At 33.6% G+C, this 16,107-nt stretch overlaps 1 protein-coding gene across 1 annotated transcript in view; it reads right to left on the bottom strand.

The window, feature by feature from the left end:
* Positions 1 to 3,808: 3,808 nt before the first annotated feature.
* The window catches only part of LOC128245109 (cytoplasmic dynein 1 light intermediate chain 2-like), a 32,185-nt gene continuing 19,886 nt past the window's right edge, over positions 3,809 to 16,107 (bottom strand). The window contains exons 11-12 of the mRNA XM_052963346.1: positions 11,046 to 11,157; positions 3,809 to 10,514 (exon numbers count right to left, since the gene is read on the bottom strand). Coding sequence (XP_052819306.1) covers positions 10,408 to 10,514; positions 11,046 to 11,157 — 219 coding nt within the window. The 3' untranslated portion in view covers positions 3,809 to 10,407. The remainder of the gene's footprint in view (positions 10,515 to 11,045; positions 11,158 to 16,107) is intronic.

The following is a 16,107-nucleotide window of genomic DNA, read 5'->3' on the forward strand; positions in this document are numbered from 1 at the left end:
CGGTATGCTCCTTGGTCTACGGATGTCCCCCTTAGCCTATGGGTGTTCCCTAACTGTGGATGGTATGCTCCTTGGCCTACGGGTGTCCATATAACTGTGGACGGTATGCTCCTTGGCCTACGGGTGTCCATATAACTGTGGACGGTATGCTCCTTGGCCTACGGGTGTCCATATAACTGTGGACGGTATGCTGCTTGGCCTACGGGTGTCCATATAACTGTGGACGGTATGCTCCTTGGCCTACGGGTGTCCATATAACTGTGGACGGTATGCTCCTTGGCCTACGGGTGTCCATATAACTGTGGACGGTATGCTCCTTGGCCTACGGGTGTCCATATAACTGTGGATGGTATGCTCCTTGGCCTACGGGTGTCCATATAACTGTGGACGGTATGCTCCTTGGCCTACGGGTGTCCATATAACTGTGGACGGTATGCTCCTTGGCCTACGGGTGTCCATATAACTGTGGACGTTATGCTCCTTGGCCTACGGGTGTCCATATAACTGTGGACGGTATGCTCCTTGGCCTACGGGTGTCCATATAACTGTGGACGGTATGCTCCTTGGCCTACGGGTGTCCATATAACTGTGGACGGTATGCTCCTTGGCCTACGGGTGTCCATATAACTGTGGATGGTACGCTCCTTGGCCTACGGGTGTCCCCCTTGGCCTATGTATGTCCCTCTTACCCTGAACAGTATGATCCTTAGCTTATATAGGTGTAACTGGGGACATTATGGGTTACTTGTCTAATCATGGAACCCAATTCTCCTTTGTATATTTGCAATTGCAATGTAGTTTACTTGGTATTTTATAAACAACATACTTTAAAAGTTGTGAAATTCTTTTAAACACAATTGTCTCAATAGCTTACATTTATTGATTTTTAAGTGCCAATCGTGCCAAGTGTTTCTTGGAAAGATAATTTCTTATTGATGTAAGACTATTTACTGCAATAAACTGTTTTATAATAAAACTTTGTTTCATTGTGTGTGAAAGGAGGTAGCAGTTTTAATAAAAAAAATCACCTTTTTGGTCATATTCAATTCAGAGCATGTAACCAAATGTTAGAAAGGGAGACAAACACTACAAGAATACACAACTCTGTACAATGTTGTCTCCCTTGCTTTTTGGTCAGTTTCAATTCGGAATATGTACCCATATGTTTGAATGGGAGACAAAAACTACAAGAATACATAACTCTACAAAGTTGTCTGCCTTGGCTTTTGATATTTACAATTCAAGCATGTAACCATATGTTTCAAAGGGCACTACAAAAATACAGAACTCTGTACAAAGTTGTCTCCTTTGGCCATTTTCAATTCATCTAACCATTTTCAGAGCATGTAACCATGTTTCAAAGGGAGACAATTACTACAATAAAATGTATCTCTATATACAAAGTTGTCTCCCTTAGAAAATTGTTTGCAATCCTAGGGCCATAATCCAGTCCTACAGTGCGGATCTGGCTGGTTTTTGAAAGGAACAAAGATTTAATGGATATCTTACTGCTGTGTAAGTCTGATTCAGATACTTGCATGGTAGATTTACTATCCTGCAATTGTTTACAGACGCACGCAGGATGGACACCGCCCCATCTTTTGACCTTTGGAAAGTAGAGCTAAAAAACTGAAATTAAACGGTCACACAAGCAATCTGATCCTGACATTAGAAGTGAACCTTAAATGCTGTAATCAAGTTTCATTTTGATTGGAAATAGATTTGCAAGTAATAATGTAAAAGGGGCATAACTCTAGTGTAACATAGACAATGTTTAAAGGAAATATCTCTGAAGAGACTGGGGCAATTGATCTGATGATCAAACTTTACCTAAACATTATGCCAAAAAACCTTTTCACCAAGTTTCATAATGATTCGATTAAAACTTCTGCATGTGATTCAAGAGACAACAATGCAGAGGTCACCTACGCCATTAGTAACACAAATACAACAAACAAATTTGTTGAATTGATATCCCCCGCGTGATTGGGCTAAGTCAAGGAATAGAAATCAATTGTTGGTGAAATAATTATATATAAGTTTGGGTTTGATTGCAACTGTTTGAAATAAAAAAATATTGTATATAATGTAGCATTTAGAATTGACCAAGAAACCTAGTTTATGACTCCATGTTACCCAGCTCCAAACTTATCTAAGATTTTATCAAGGCAAACATTCTGATCAAGTTTCATGAAGATTGGTCAAGATATATTGCAAAAAAATTATAGCCTCTAAAGTGTCCACAAGTTTTTTTTAAGATTTGACCCAGTGACCTCATTTTGGACACCACATGACCTACTAGTTTCAAACTATTCAAAGATTTCATCGAGGCAAACATTCTTATTAAGTTTCATGGAAATTAGAGCAGATGTATTGCCTCTAAGAGTGTTCTCAAGATTTCTGTAAGATATGACCTAGTGACCTAGTTTTTGACTCCATGTGACCAATTTTAAAATTCTTGTAAGATTTCATTAAGGCAAACAATCTGATCAAATTTGAACATAACTGACTATTCAATACCAATGTTTGGTTTGGGACACAATTTTTCAAAGATTTCACCTACTGACCTGGTTTCTGACCCCATGTGACCCAGTTTCGAACTATTCAACAACAATCAAGGAAAACAGTTTTATTAAGTTTCATGAATATTAGATTGCCTCGAGTGCGTTCCCAATCTTTTTTCTTAGATTTGATCTATTGACCTTGTTTTTGACCCATATGACCCACTAATAAAACTGAGTCAAAATTTAACCCAAGAGAACAATCTGACCATGTTTGAACGTAATCTGACAAATAACCACCTTAAAATAGTTTCTGACAAGATTTTTGAAAGAGTTGACCTAGTGACCTATCTTTTTTTTATCACATGTGACCCAGTTTAAAACATGTCCAAGAGTTCATCAAGGAAAACATTCTGCATCAAGTTTCATGAATATCAGACCATACATAATGCATCTTATGTGTTTCAAAGATTTTTCTAAGATTTGACAAAGTGACCTAGTTTTTGACCCCATGTGCCCCACTTTTACAAGCGGTCCATATTTCACCAAGGGGTACATCAAGACCATGTTTGAACATAATGCGACCAATCATTTCCATTCCAGACAAAAAAATCAAAGATTTTACTTACTGACCTTATTTTCGATCATATGTGACCCAGTTTTAAATAAGTCCAAGATTTCATCAAGGAATACATTCTGATTAAGTTTTATAAATATTTGACCCCATGTGACCCACTTTTTTAAGTGGTCCATATTTCATCATGACCAATTTTGAACATAACTTGACCAATCATTACCATGATATGGTTCCATACAAGATTTGACCTAGTGACCTAATTTTCAATCATATGTGACCCAGTTTTATTTACAAACAAGAGTTCATCAAGGAAAACATTCTGATTAAGTTTCATGAATATTTGACCATGTATAATGCCTCTAGTATGTTCCAATTTTTTTTCTAAGATTTGACCTAGTGACCTAGTTTTTGACCCCATGTGATCCACTTTTACAAGTGGTCGAGATTTGATCAAGGGGAACATTCTGACCAAGTTTGAACATTTTCTGATCAATGCCTACCAAGATATGGTACTGGACGGACGGACGGACAACGCCAAAACAATATCCCCCTCCTGAAATCTTTGATTCGGCGGGGGATAATAAGTGCCAAAAATACTGTGTTGCTTTATATACTGATAGTTTTCATATTTAAACTCATAAAAGTAATTGGTTTAAATAAATATTAAAAAAAATCATACACTGTTATTTTCATAAAGGCTTCACAAAGATGAAAATATAACAAGAAAGGATGAAGTTTTTTTTGCTTTATTTGATTGCATGAACATTAATATGACCAAGACCCAGTCAGTTATAACAGAAGAAGACATGTTAGTACATATTTAGGAGGCAGCAGAGTTACAAGTCACACACAGCCATATAGTCCTCTTCGCAGATACCACCTGTTGCTGCATTTTCATTGCCTAAAGATAGTTCAAAACCAGAGGCCAATGAGGGCCTATGCTCTGATTCAAAACCAGAGGCCAATGAGGGCTTATGCTCTGATTCAAAACAAGAGGCCAATGAGGGCCTATGCCCTACTGGCATGACTTTTGCATGTATGTTTGGGTAATAGGCAACACACTGCATAGCTTTGCCTGGATAGTTTGTTTCTTTACTCAAAACAATGAAATTGTGACTGAAACTATCAGTGTAAAATCTGGCTAGAAACGGTGTCTGCGAAAAAGGCCTATAAGTCCAAGAACATTTCAACAATTCACATACTGTTTCACAATTTTTACATTAAAAACATTACTACGAAATAGCTTACTATCTTACTGTTTTAAACATTTTATTTTTTCTAAATATCTTTTATCATCACGTGGAAACAATCATCATTTGGTAAATTCATTTTGTATAATGTCCAGATCAATAAATAATAAAAGTTTTTTAAGCACTAAGCTCAATCAAATGAAAATTATCATACTAGTTTGCAGAGTTATCAATCGATCATAGTTTTCGAAAATAGGAAAAATCAGATGTGGATCAGAGTAACGAAATTGAAGCGCCTTTTTTAGAAGGTTCAAAGATTAACAATTTAAAATAATGGTAACATGATTATCTTAGCTATGAAATATGAAATGAAAAATTTCATCTATTTATAATTCAAACCACAGAAACAAAATGTGCATTTTATGGAAAAATGGAAATTGAAAAATCCTAATTCTACAAAGAAATTGAAAAAATAAGAAACAAATACAAAACAACAAATTTGTAACAAAATGGGTCCGAGCAATGTTTCCACACTAACAGATTTAAAAGATTTTATTTCCAAGCAGTGGGAATTGTTTATATTGTTTAAAATTTAGACCAAAACATCTCACTCCTTTATTGACCTTAGCTAATGAAAATACTTGCTTTTCTTGTAATCTTCAATACTCAAATTGTTTCTGTCAAGAAATTGTTTGATTTACCTTGGCAACAGTTATATAAAACAGTTTTTACACTTAAATGAAGATATACCTTCAAGTGAATAATAGAGGAATTATAAAAGAACTCTACTAAAATCAGGATAGTAAATCTACCAGTAGCAAATACGAATTTTCAATCACCATGGAAATCAATGCACACACAATGGGCTGATTGTTCAGAACTCTGTTAAAGTTACCAATGTGATTAAAAACATTATCGTTTAACTTTTAAACGTGATATATTTGATGATGTGGTCACATGTTTAGATTGTTAACAAGTACAGCTGAAACAGTTATCTCGAATCTTGTTAGAAGTACTGCAGATCACAAGTTGATCCATTAAACTTCAAGAGCAGTTACAAGGGAAAATTAACGAACGATGACATTAACAATGTTGTTAACTTTAACAAAGTTCTGAATAATTGTCCCAATATTTCCTAAACTACATTGTATACACAACCGCCTTTGTACAATTTTACACAAAAAAGATGAGATTACATTTTCATGAAAGAGCATTAATTACTACAAGAATACTGCTAGTAAGCATACAGCCTTTATATATGGATATTAACGGACAATATTGCAACTTAGTCGTATGGAGTTGGCTTCGTCAGCCGATGTATGCAAGTATGATGGGGTTTGATGAATAAAAGCAAAAAGGTGCTCTGTGATATTACAGATTTAAAGCACTTTGTACTGTTTCGCTTCTATCCCTTGAAATGATGATTGCGTAATTCCCTTGGCAAGAAAACTTTGAACAATTAATGAACTTATTAAAACTTATATTAAGAATAATATTGAGAATTAAACAGTTTAATATTTTTTTCTTAAAATCCATGAACACCATTAATTATTTCGAAAGGGCTATGCATGCACTTAATTGAGATTTTTTTGCAAAAATATATATCATGCTCTTTTTTTTTGAAACAATATTGAAAAAATTTAAGTAATCTCGAATCAATGCAAATATTTCAAGCCAAGATAATTTTAACTAAAAACTGAAGCAATGGTTGAACAATGCTATAATATCTGATGTGGTATACAAAATATTACAACTATATAAATCATAAACATATACATCATGCAATCATTATCAGTGATTTCATTGGTCAGTTCTAAGTTAAGCATTTCGAAAACACCAGTACACAAAATTAGCACAAGCCCACAAGCCCTGGTAAAATGCTGTACAGGCAGGCTCAAATTCTAAATTTCATATTACAGGGCATATCGAAAGATTGAGGTGACAAGCAAAAGTAATGCAAAAATTCTGCCTCGCTCATCCAAGTCTACACTTACTCGACCCATTCTCAATCATTAAGATCTTACTTCACATCATCCTACTATAACTTAGATCCCTGTTGAAATTGTTCTTAAAGTCATGCCGATTTCAATTATTTTTTTTACTATATAATTCAAACGTCCAGCAAAAAACACACCACTTTACACTGTTTGATAGTCTGAAATTGATAGGTCTCAATTCTGATTTTAGGATCAAACCCGAATATTATCATCCCTTTAATTATTCAGACATCGACCCCGATCTTGACGTTTTCCCTCTTAACTACAATAACTGTTTAACCAACAACAATTTAAGGCCACTGATATAATTAATGCTCTAGCTTATTTTGATTAAAACAAATCAAGCAATTACTTATTTGTTATAACCTATTCTAGATGTTTTAAAAGCTTTTATGTAGCTCCTAAATTAAGGTTTTTATTTCAAAATATACATATTGAAAGCTAGGAATGTTGCTTGATTTATATGTTCTAAATTCGACAAGATATACACTAAAATTCATAATTTATTTCCAGCAATAAAACACACTCATACTAAGCAGTTCTCCTTTCATGATATAAAGTATAAAATATATTAAATGTAAAAAAATAGCGCTTGGAAAGAGGACAGAGAAAATTGAATATCTGAATTTTAACAATGAGAAATAAAAAAAATAATTTCCACTTCTTCAAGGACAATAAAAGATTTTTCAGATTTAAGGAAAAGCGGTTTTAAGGAAAAAAGAAAATTATCAGAAAGGTGCTTTTGACTAGCTTATCCTTAACCCTGTGAGGTATTTCAAAGATCAGTATAAGGAAATCTGAAAGCCAGGCTGTTAAATATACATCATACACATATTCCCCTCGTGAGAATATACTGTATAAATAATTATATAATAAGCCATAGTAAGTATAACTCGTAACAATTTAACAAGGATTCTTACAGCTGATATTTGTCAACCCTGAAAAATATAGCCAGGGGTCTTTTTGAGTATGAGGGATTCAGCAGGATATAAGGGCTCAGACCCCTTTAGAAATTGTTTTCAAAGTCATTTATATTCATTTCAAAGTACTTCCTACTTTTTTTGATGCAGATGTCCAATCAAGTAACAATCTTTACAAACTGTCTGCAGTAAAAAGCCCTCAATCCAGATTTCACGATTAATCCTAAGAACTCCTGTTTAAACATCATTCAAAATAGCACAAAGTTGTAAGAATTTCATGTGGTAAGACAAAGAAACAAATTAACAAACAAAACAAGCAAAAAAAGGACAAACAAATTAGAATAATATAAGCACTATCAAGTTGAAAGTAAACATATCTGACTGAAGGATCTGAGGTCATAGAAATGATTCAATGCACTTTATTCCTGGTAACTTTTCTTATATACATCATGGCATGTGTGTGAAATCCATCTTTTGAAGGTTATTTTTTTGCTTTTGAATTTTTGGTTCAAGCATTTTTTAAACAATTAAATGTGAGCATTTCCTTTTTTTAGTCTCTCATAATAATACATGAACAGTCCATCATTCATAACAAACAGTCATGTTTTATTCACAGTGGTTGACATCTAACAGTAAATTTAAATCCTACTATATCACTCTTGTTTTTAAACTTGGCCTCAAGATTCAAACAGAATACATTAAAAATGTTGTTATTTATTCTTGATACATGTATCATTACCATAAAAGCTGACACAGCTAAGATGAAAAATTGAGAAAAGTTGCTCATAAAAGTTGACAAAGCTTAGATGAAAAATTGGAAAAAGTTACTCATAAAAGCTGACCCAGCTAAGATGAAAAATTTGAGAAAAGCTACTCATAAAATCTGACACAGCTAAGATGAATATTTAAGAAAAGTTGCTCAAAAAGCTGACACAGCTAAGATGAAAACTTAAGAAAAGTTACTGGTATAAAGCACATCATACGCAACTGAAAACATGTATATGGAGCAATAATAAATATAACACAAAAATTACTCAAAATAGCAGTTTTTTCAATAACATGAAGTTCGGTGAAGATTTGCCATATTTATATATATATAAATTTACTATCATATCCTAAAACATTATGACAAAATTCGATAACCCACAAGCGATCAGTCACATTTTAGTTTTCGTCTTCTTTTATAAAAGGTAACTTTTTCTACAAAACTACAATGAATTCTTCCATGTTTTAAGCACATTTATATAGTCACTACTGTAAATAGTTAAAATCTGCAAGGTTTATATTTCGTGAGATACGAGTGTTCTTTTATAACATGTTCAGCATTGGAAACACTGTAATGATATAAACATGGGCTTAGTTTCATTAAAAAAGAAACCGAAGTTGATGAACAAACTCAGCACAGACTTTCCAGCTAACTTATTGGATTGCTATTATTCCTGTCTAATCAAATTATCAAATTTTAGGTGGGAAAATATGGTAAACTTTTTCTTATCTTATTTTTTTGTGAAGGACTGCCCCTAATATTTTTCAAAAATCAATACATATTTCATCATCCAAAGATGAAAATTTGCAATATAATGAAATCAAAATTTTAGCAAAAAATAAAACTTGCAAAATTTAAGCCACCTACAGCATATTTTGTGATTACAATTTGAACAACAATCATGAACAAAATCTTTAATTTGGCAACAAAATGGGCAAAAGAAGAACTGAACTCGAAAAAGACTTTAAATTTTAAACCGAAAACCGAAATACATCAGCTAGCTTAATCACATTGCAACGAAAGTCGTAAACCTATCACAAACTTACCACAAGCAGCAAAAATGCCCCAAATCATAATAATACATAACGTTGCTGTTTTTTCTCTTCTCTTTAGAAAAGAGACCATGACATACCTTTAAAACTAAGAGAACACTTAATAATGAGTTCATGACATCTGTTTTCATGAATGTATATCTATTGAATATCCAATGGGCAATGGCAGAATAGGTGCTTAGCATAGCATGTAAGGTGTACAAAAAATAAAGTTTGTTTCCACTTACCCAACGGACCCTATTCTTTTATGCCCAACCCTAAACTTTTTTGCCATAGTGTTTAACTCTATAACAACAATTTATATCACAAAAAATATAAGTTTGTGTTTTACTATACAAGGATGTTAATTTTACCTTCTTCTTAATGGTCAGAAACAATCCATCAAATTTAACTTATTTAAACCAAAGTATTGACAAACATGAGTGAGCAAAAAGTAGTAATTGTCACTTAAAGTGATATCTACCCCCTTAAGAGTAACTGTAAATCCATACTGAAGGAAATTCTTGATACTTGTTGGCCCATAAATCAGCAGAAATATCACACAAGGTTAATACCAAGTAAATTGATCGCTTATGTACAACCTTACAGCCAAATACATGTAAATTGTACATCAAAACATGACACCATTGTAAACTTTACAGTATTTTAGTGCCTATTCTGCCATTGTTAAATGTTTAAGCGTAAATCTTTTTTTTCAACCACAATGAATAAGCCATAAAAATTGATTTTAACAAGTAAACCTATAAATAAATACAACTGTTCATACATCGCTATATACAATAATTCAAATACAGCTTAAGCCATGAGTTACAACAATGGTAACACCTTGAAACGGCTTGAACACAGTTTGTTTCTGCTCGTATGTCATTTAAGTAAATTCTATTGCACTTAAATACAGGAGTAACCAAGCCTTACTTTAAGATAGTACATGTATCAATCAAATTGTACACAAGATAAATGCATGTACATAATAATATTCATCATATATGCATCAATTTCATTACATTTCTTACAATAGATTTTGTACTTCACATATCATCTTAAATTGACTAGTATAACAATCATTAATTGATATATATGGTATTTTGCTTTACATGTAAATAAGTTTCTGAAATGGTTCCTCTGTAGTACTTGCAATAAATCTATTTTTAGTTGGCAACTTGTTATTCATAAACCAGGTTACCAAAATGTATAAATGGTTAACAACATGTCTGCCGGCTAGCTTTGTTCCTCTTGAATGCATCACAAGCTCTCACAGGCCAATCATATGGCAGATTATTGTCACATGATCACTGAATGGACCAATCAGTGTCCAATATTTTACTATGAAGTTCAAAATTTAAATGATCACAGAATTGACCAATCAGGAAGCTAGGTTGAGTCACATGGTCAGGAATGAGCCAATCAGGAGGCGGTTGGTCCATTTGGGTTGGCATCTGAATGGGCTTTTCTTGTAGTTTTTGCCGTGGTCTTTGTCATTTTCTCTAGCTCGGCGTGCACCCCGGCAGTGTCTGAGAGTAAAACAAGCAAATATAATTCAGGACATTCTTCACCCATACAAAAAACACATAGATGTTATTTATTGACATGAACAAAAGCATTTCAAATCTAAAATATTTTGGTTGACTGTAACCTTAAGACGATTATTATGTAAATTAATTGTTGTTTGACCCATGCCAAGATAAATTGTGATTTCTTCCCTGTAATACAGGTACGCAACATATTTGCGACGAGGATGGGATTGTTAATTTATTATTCTCATTAGACTTTTGGTTTAATATTATTTAGCTCGTTCAGTAAGACATAAATAGTGCATTAAAAAAGTAATGTAAGTATGGCGCATAACTGGCTTTCAAAGCTATAATTGTGTACTTGTAACATGTGATTTATGTTTTTATGTGAATATCTCTAACAGTTTTTAAGATACGGCCAAGATTCAAGTATGCAAAAGAACAACGCTGTTGACAGTGCCACCATGGCTATCACAATACATTGACATGATTTCTTTGAAAAACAGACAATTTAGAATGAAAGTTGCAGACCTGGTCTGGGTGTGCCAGGAGCCCCAGACTTCTTGTTAAGGAGACTGTTGAAGAAATTGGCCAGCATTCCTTCACTGGTGGCCGCGCCGCCTGCACCCGCTTTGTTCTCCATCTAGACAAATATTGTAGACAGGTATTAGATTTTGTTACAATAACCAATATGTGTCATGTAGAAACCAACGATAATAGCATGGGGCAACAACAGGATCAAGCTATGCCCCTTTTTTTGCTTTGGTATCGTTTGTGTATTATTCTTAATAAGAACAGTTTTGAGACATTTGAAAGAAGTCATACTTCAGATCAGGGCTTCTAAAGACCCAGGGTCAGACCCAGAACGATTGAGATTTCAAATTTTTAGAAGCACTGCTTAAAATAATCACATTAAACTATTTGTATGTTTTAAAATATACTTTAAAGTAAATAATGTGGCTAAATGAAATAAGATACTTAAGCCTGTTATCCTTAAGATCTGTTGAGCATTTGGGGGTACAGCTTTAGGCAAGAGAAACAATACTCATACTTACCTTCCAGTGTCTTTCATAAAACTAAGCCAAGATTAAGTAGACTTGGGTTAACCATAATATATTCCACTGAATAAGTCTTACTATTATTGTTATCATCGGAATTGTCCATTTGGAATAAAATACATGATGCATCTTAACCAAACATATTTTTGATGATCAATGATAGTTTACCACTAATTTACAGTTTTGCTAAAATTGCATCCGTCTTTTACAACTTTTACACGCACAATATTGCATGACAAAGCTCAGGCCATACTAATCAGGAGATAGGAAAGGTTGCATTCTTTTATTTCATAGTCTGAAAAATAGATGCAGTAAACAATTTGCCGTGGCCTTATACTAAAATTGAAACAAAAAGCTCTGTTCGTAGGAGTGCTTTTTTGTCTTTCCCTGGTTTAACAACTTTGTGTGAAAACACGTTTCAACTTTCTAGATCTAAGTCTCTGGAAATTCTAATACTAGCATACTACATTTAAAACTTCTGTCTGCCTTTGGTAACTTATATTTGTCAAAGAAAGCAATCATAACAAAATCCACAATATTTAAATATATTATTCCAAAACATACATTACAATTGTCTACATGCTTTTTTTTTTTTTTTGCTTTTTTTTTTTTTAACATTTAGTTAAACAATATAATAAGGAAAATTCACACAGCGAACATAATATTAATCAAAGTTTTTGACTGTTACATGGTCTAGTTTTAATTTTGGTGTAGAAGATGCTAATGGAAAATGAATATTATAGTGAGTATAATACTGTAAACGCACCAAGTTTCATTAAAATATGGGCAATTTAAAAGAAATTGCATGCCTAAGAGAAAATGGAATAAGGGTAAGCTAAGTATTTCCTTTTAGTGAATATATATATATCACATCATTAAAAAAAGTTGTGAAAATAGCAAAGTTTAATTACATTATAAATAGGCAAAAAAATATGGTTTGGTTAGGGTTACATCCTATTCACAATCAGGTAGGGTAGGTAGGCTTTTTTTTATTTTATCTTTTTTATAAGGCTTTATGTTAGAACGTTATTGCCATCATTGAAGAAATGAGTTTAGATTTGATTCTGTATAAAGCTTTAAAGAATTTAAACTACATGATAAAACACACAATTTTTTTCATTTTTTTTTTATCAACTGACTATAAAAACAGTAGGGTCAGCACCTATTTCGTAGGTAGGGTCGGGTCACCCAAACCAAATGTACTTGTTTAGCCCCTAGCAGTGTTAAAGACAGAAGTTCATATGATAATATATATACATGTCTAAAGTACACTAGATATTTCCTATACATGTAGTTCTCATACATAAATGCAAATGAAATGGAGACGATGATGTACAACTTTATTACATGAAGATGTAATGTTAACTGGCTAATAAAACACACCAACACTCTTAGGGCTGTTCCAGGAAAAAAGGCCTGGGGGGGTCGGAACGAAACCGAATTAAAATTCAGTGGGTGGGGGGTGCAACTAGTGTTGAAATTGTCTTGTAGGTGGGTAAATTTCAAATTCCAATTCCGTTGTTTGGGGGGCAAATTCGTATTTTAATTGTGTTGTTGGTGGGTCTTTTCTTCGTAAGAGCCCAAAAATGAGGTATAAATTTGTTTTAAAATGACATTTTATGCGTACTTTGCGCGATCGAAAACGGCATTTTGGTACGAAATAAACGAGTCCGAATGCTATTCTCACGACGCGGCTATTCTTACGGTAACACCATGGAGGCTATGAGTGTTTCAGACGTGCGCCAGTTTTTGATGGAGCGTAACCTAAGCTCGCTAACCACGACCTTTGAAGGTATACAGATACAATCATGTCACGTTGCCGCAAAAGTAAATGGCAAATATATATATCACCGCATTTTCTGTACAAATGTTGACCAAGTTATGATTATGGCTATTTTTAGACAATCATTACGTCATCAAAAGGGAAGATGGCCGCATACGTATAGGCGGGGAAAATGTAAACAAACGGGACAGCAAAAACAAAGTCACTAATTACGCTTCAAAAACATGATTTTTTCATATCAGTTTCATTTTAACATGGGTAAGACGCGTTACTTTGTATATTTATCGAGCTTTTGTGATAAATTACAGTTAGTGAATCGGTTCCGGCACTGAATCTATTCCGGGACACTTAATCACAAATATAAACAAACAAGTGAAAAATGATGCATAACAACATAAATACTTTATTTTCAATAAATCATAACCCAAAAATCTTCAAGTTAAACAATTTTCGTTTGTACAATAAATAATGTGATTAAGTGTACCGGAATAGATTCAGTGTCGGAACCAATTCACTAACTGTATATTAATTTAAGAGGACAGCATTAGTTAAGTTCTGATAACCGAGATCCCAAACCTCCCATAACTAAGGTAAAGGTCACTTGTGTCAAAAACCATCCAACATTTACTACTTGTTGGTTATTCTGATAGCTTAAAAGGCGGCTGCTATATAGTGCTGAAATATTTACCGTTTACTTCTTTACAGCTCTGACACTTACATGTAGAAGAAAATTAGTCTGACAGGTAATAACTGTGTTGTACCCTAGATTAGAAATGGTGATGGAATGCTTTTAAACCTGTTTTTTTTCTGTCTTTCAGTGGTGATGGAATGCTTTTTAACCTGCTTTTTTTCTGTCATTCAGTATCTTTAGTTCTTTTTTCTGTTCAAAGATGTATTAACTCAAATGTATTGGTATAGATTTTTTTCAACTTGGACCTAGGTGCATGAACTTGGCAATCAATTCAGAGTTCTCACATGTAAATCATACCATCACACTCGTAATTAACTTCTTAGATCCCTCTTTGCACATCAATCACTTACTGACTTAAGTTACTGTATATAATTTATACTATACTGCACTGTCATGACTGCATTTTCTGTTAACAAGTTTGTCTACAGCCACACTCTTTAAACTTAGAAAGCATTTTTAATGAATCTGGAATTGTTTGAGAGAGATGTGTCTGTTTTTTTAGAAGTTTCTGTTAAAGTTGCCTGAATGCATTTGACCGGACCAAAAATATGTTTTACTAGACCAAAAATACCATTTTGTGCTACCTTGATATGAAGTTTTTCGTGTATGCATGAGCGCTGCATTAACATTTGATTCATTTTCTATATGGTACCATGTATTATTTTTTCTATACTGCCAGACAAAGCTACTCTAAGCCAGAGAGTCAAAAATTAAATTGGGCTTGGGCGTGTTGATTTTATCTTTTGGAATATACATGTAACTGCATTAGCACAATGTTTATGCTAATCTTACCATGCTTATTGCAAAATAGATAAAGAAGTGCTTTACCAAATATTTACTTTTAGAAAGACGCACAAAGAAAAATTCTGATCTCATTTTAAGTTTAATGACCTTTCATAGGCCTGGACTTTGCCTTATGCCAGGTTGTCTCTGTGAAGAGGGATAGACTTGGCTGCCTAGTCAAGATTTCTAACAACTGTCACACAATAGAATTCAATCACAATCTTTAAAATTTGCAGACGCTGCTGCTCAAGTTTAAGTTGAAATCTGGCTCCGGCTAGTAATGAGTAGTAATAAATCTGACAGAAGTTGCATATCCAAGACAAGAATGAAAATTTATACTGTGTTGAATTGCATAATTATTAACCTGCTGCATAAGAGCTTAGTGTTAAGGTATGACAGAGATGAAACCAATATAATGAAAATGAATATCAGCGTTCTAAGGTTCATGCTTGATACGGAAGTCTAGTAATACAAATTGGTATTTTGCCCTTTAATAAAAAATACAAAAATCCAGAGAGTTTCATTGTACATAAACCACCACTTAGTACATACAGCATTTTGTTGAAGGAATTACCCACTTGCATGAAGCCCGAGACAAGTAAAACTTCTGGTGTAATAGTCAATTTAAGTTTCTCTTGTCTGTCAAAAGGGCAAGTGAAAAAAATGAGGAAAATCCTTTTAAAACATTTTACCTGATCAAAATTTTTGCACAAGATGCATCTTCCGGTATTTTACAAATTATATTGCATTATTCATGCAGGTCAAAATTGATTCGAGCGAGTACAAATCCCAAGTTGTCTGTCCAAATAGGCAAGTACATGTACAATAATGTTATATTGTGAAGTCTCATATCCAACATTAAGGCACAATTGCCCAACCATTTTCTAGAGAACATTAATCAATTCATGTATTTATCTCATTTCAGAAAATCTGATTGATGGCGAAGCATTGCTTTCTGTGATAGAAGATCACATTTTGTTGAAGGAATTAATACCTGAAGTGGGGTTGAGAGCAAAACTGAGGCGTAAAATAAAAAAGAAGACTTGAGAGTTTTACTGAATGACATGAACAAATACTAATTTCAATTGTGTTGTAGGGTGGTGTTGAGTTTAATCTAAATGTGGTGCTGGTGGGTCTATTACCTATTTTAATTCTGTTGGTGGGGGGTGTAAAAGCAGTTAAAATTGTGTTGGTGGTGCCCCATTTTTGGACTGTCGTTCTTGCCCCCCCAGGCCTTTTTTCCTGGAACAGCCCTTATAAGAAAGAAAAGCATGATCA

This window comes from Mya arenaria, chromosome 8 (assembly GCF_026914265.1).
Source record: "Mya arenaria isolate MELC-2E11 chromosome 8, ASM2691426v1".
NCBI lineage: Eukaryota > Metazoa > Mollusca > Bivalvia > Myida > Myidae > Mya > Mya arenaria.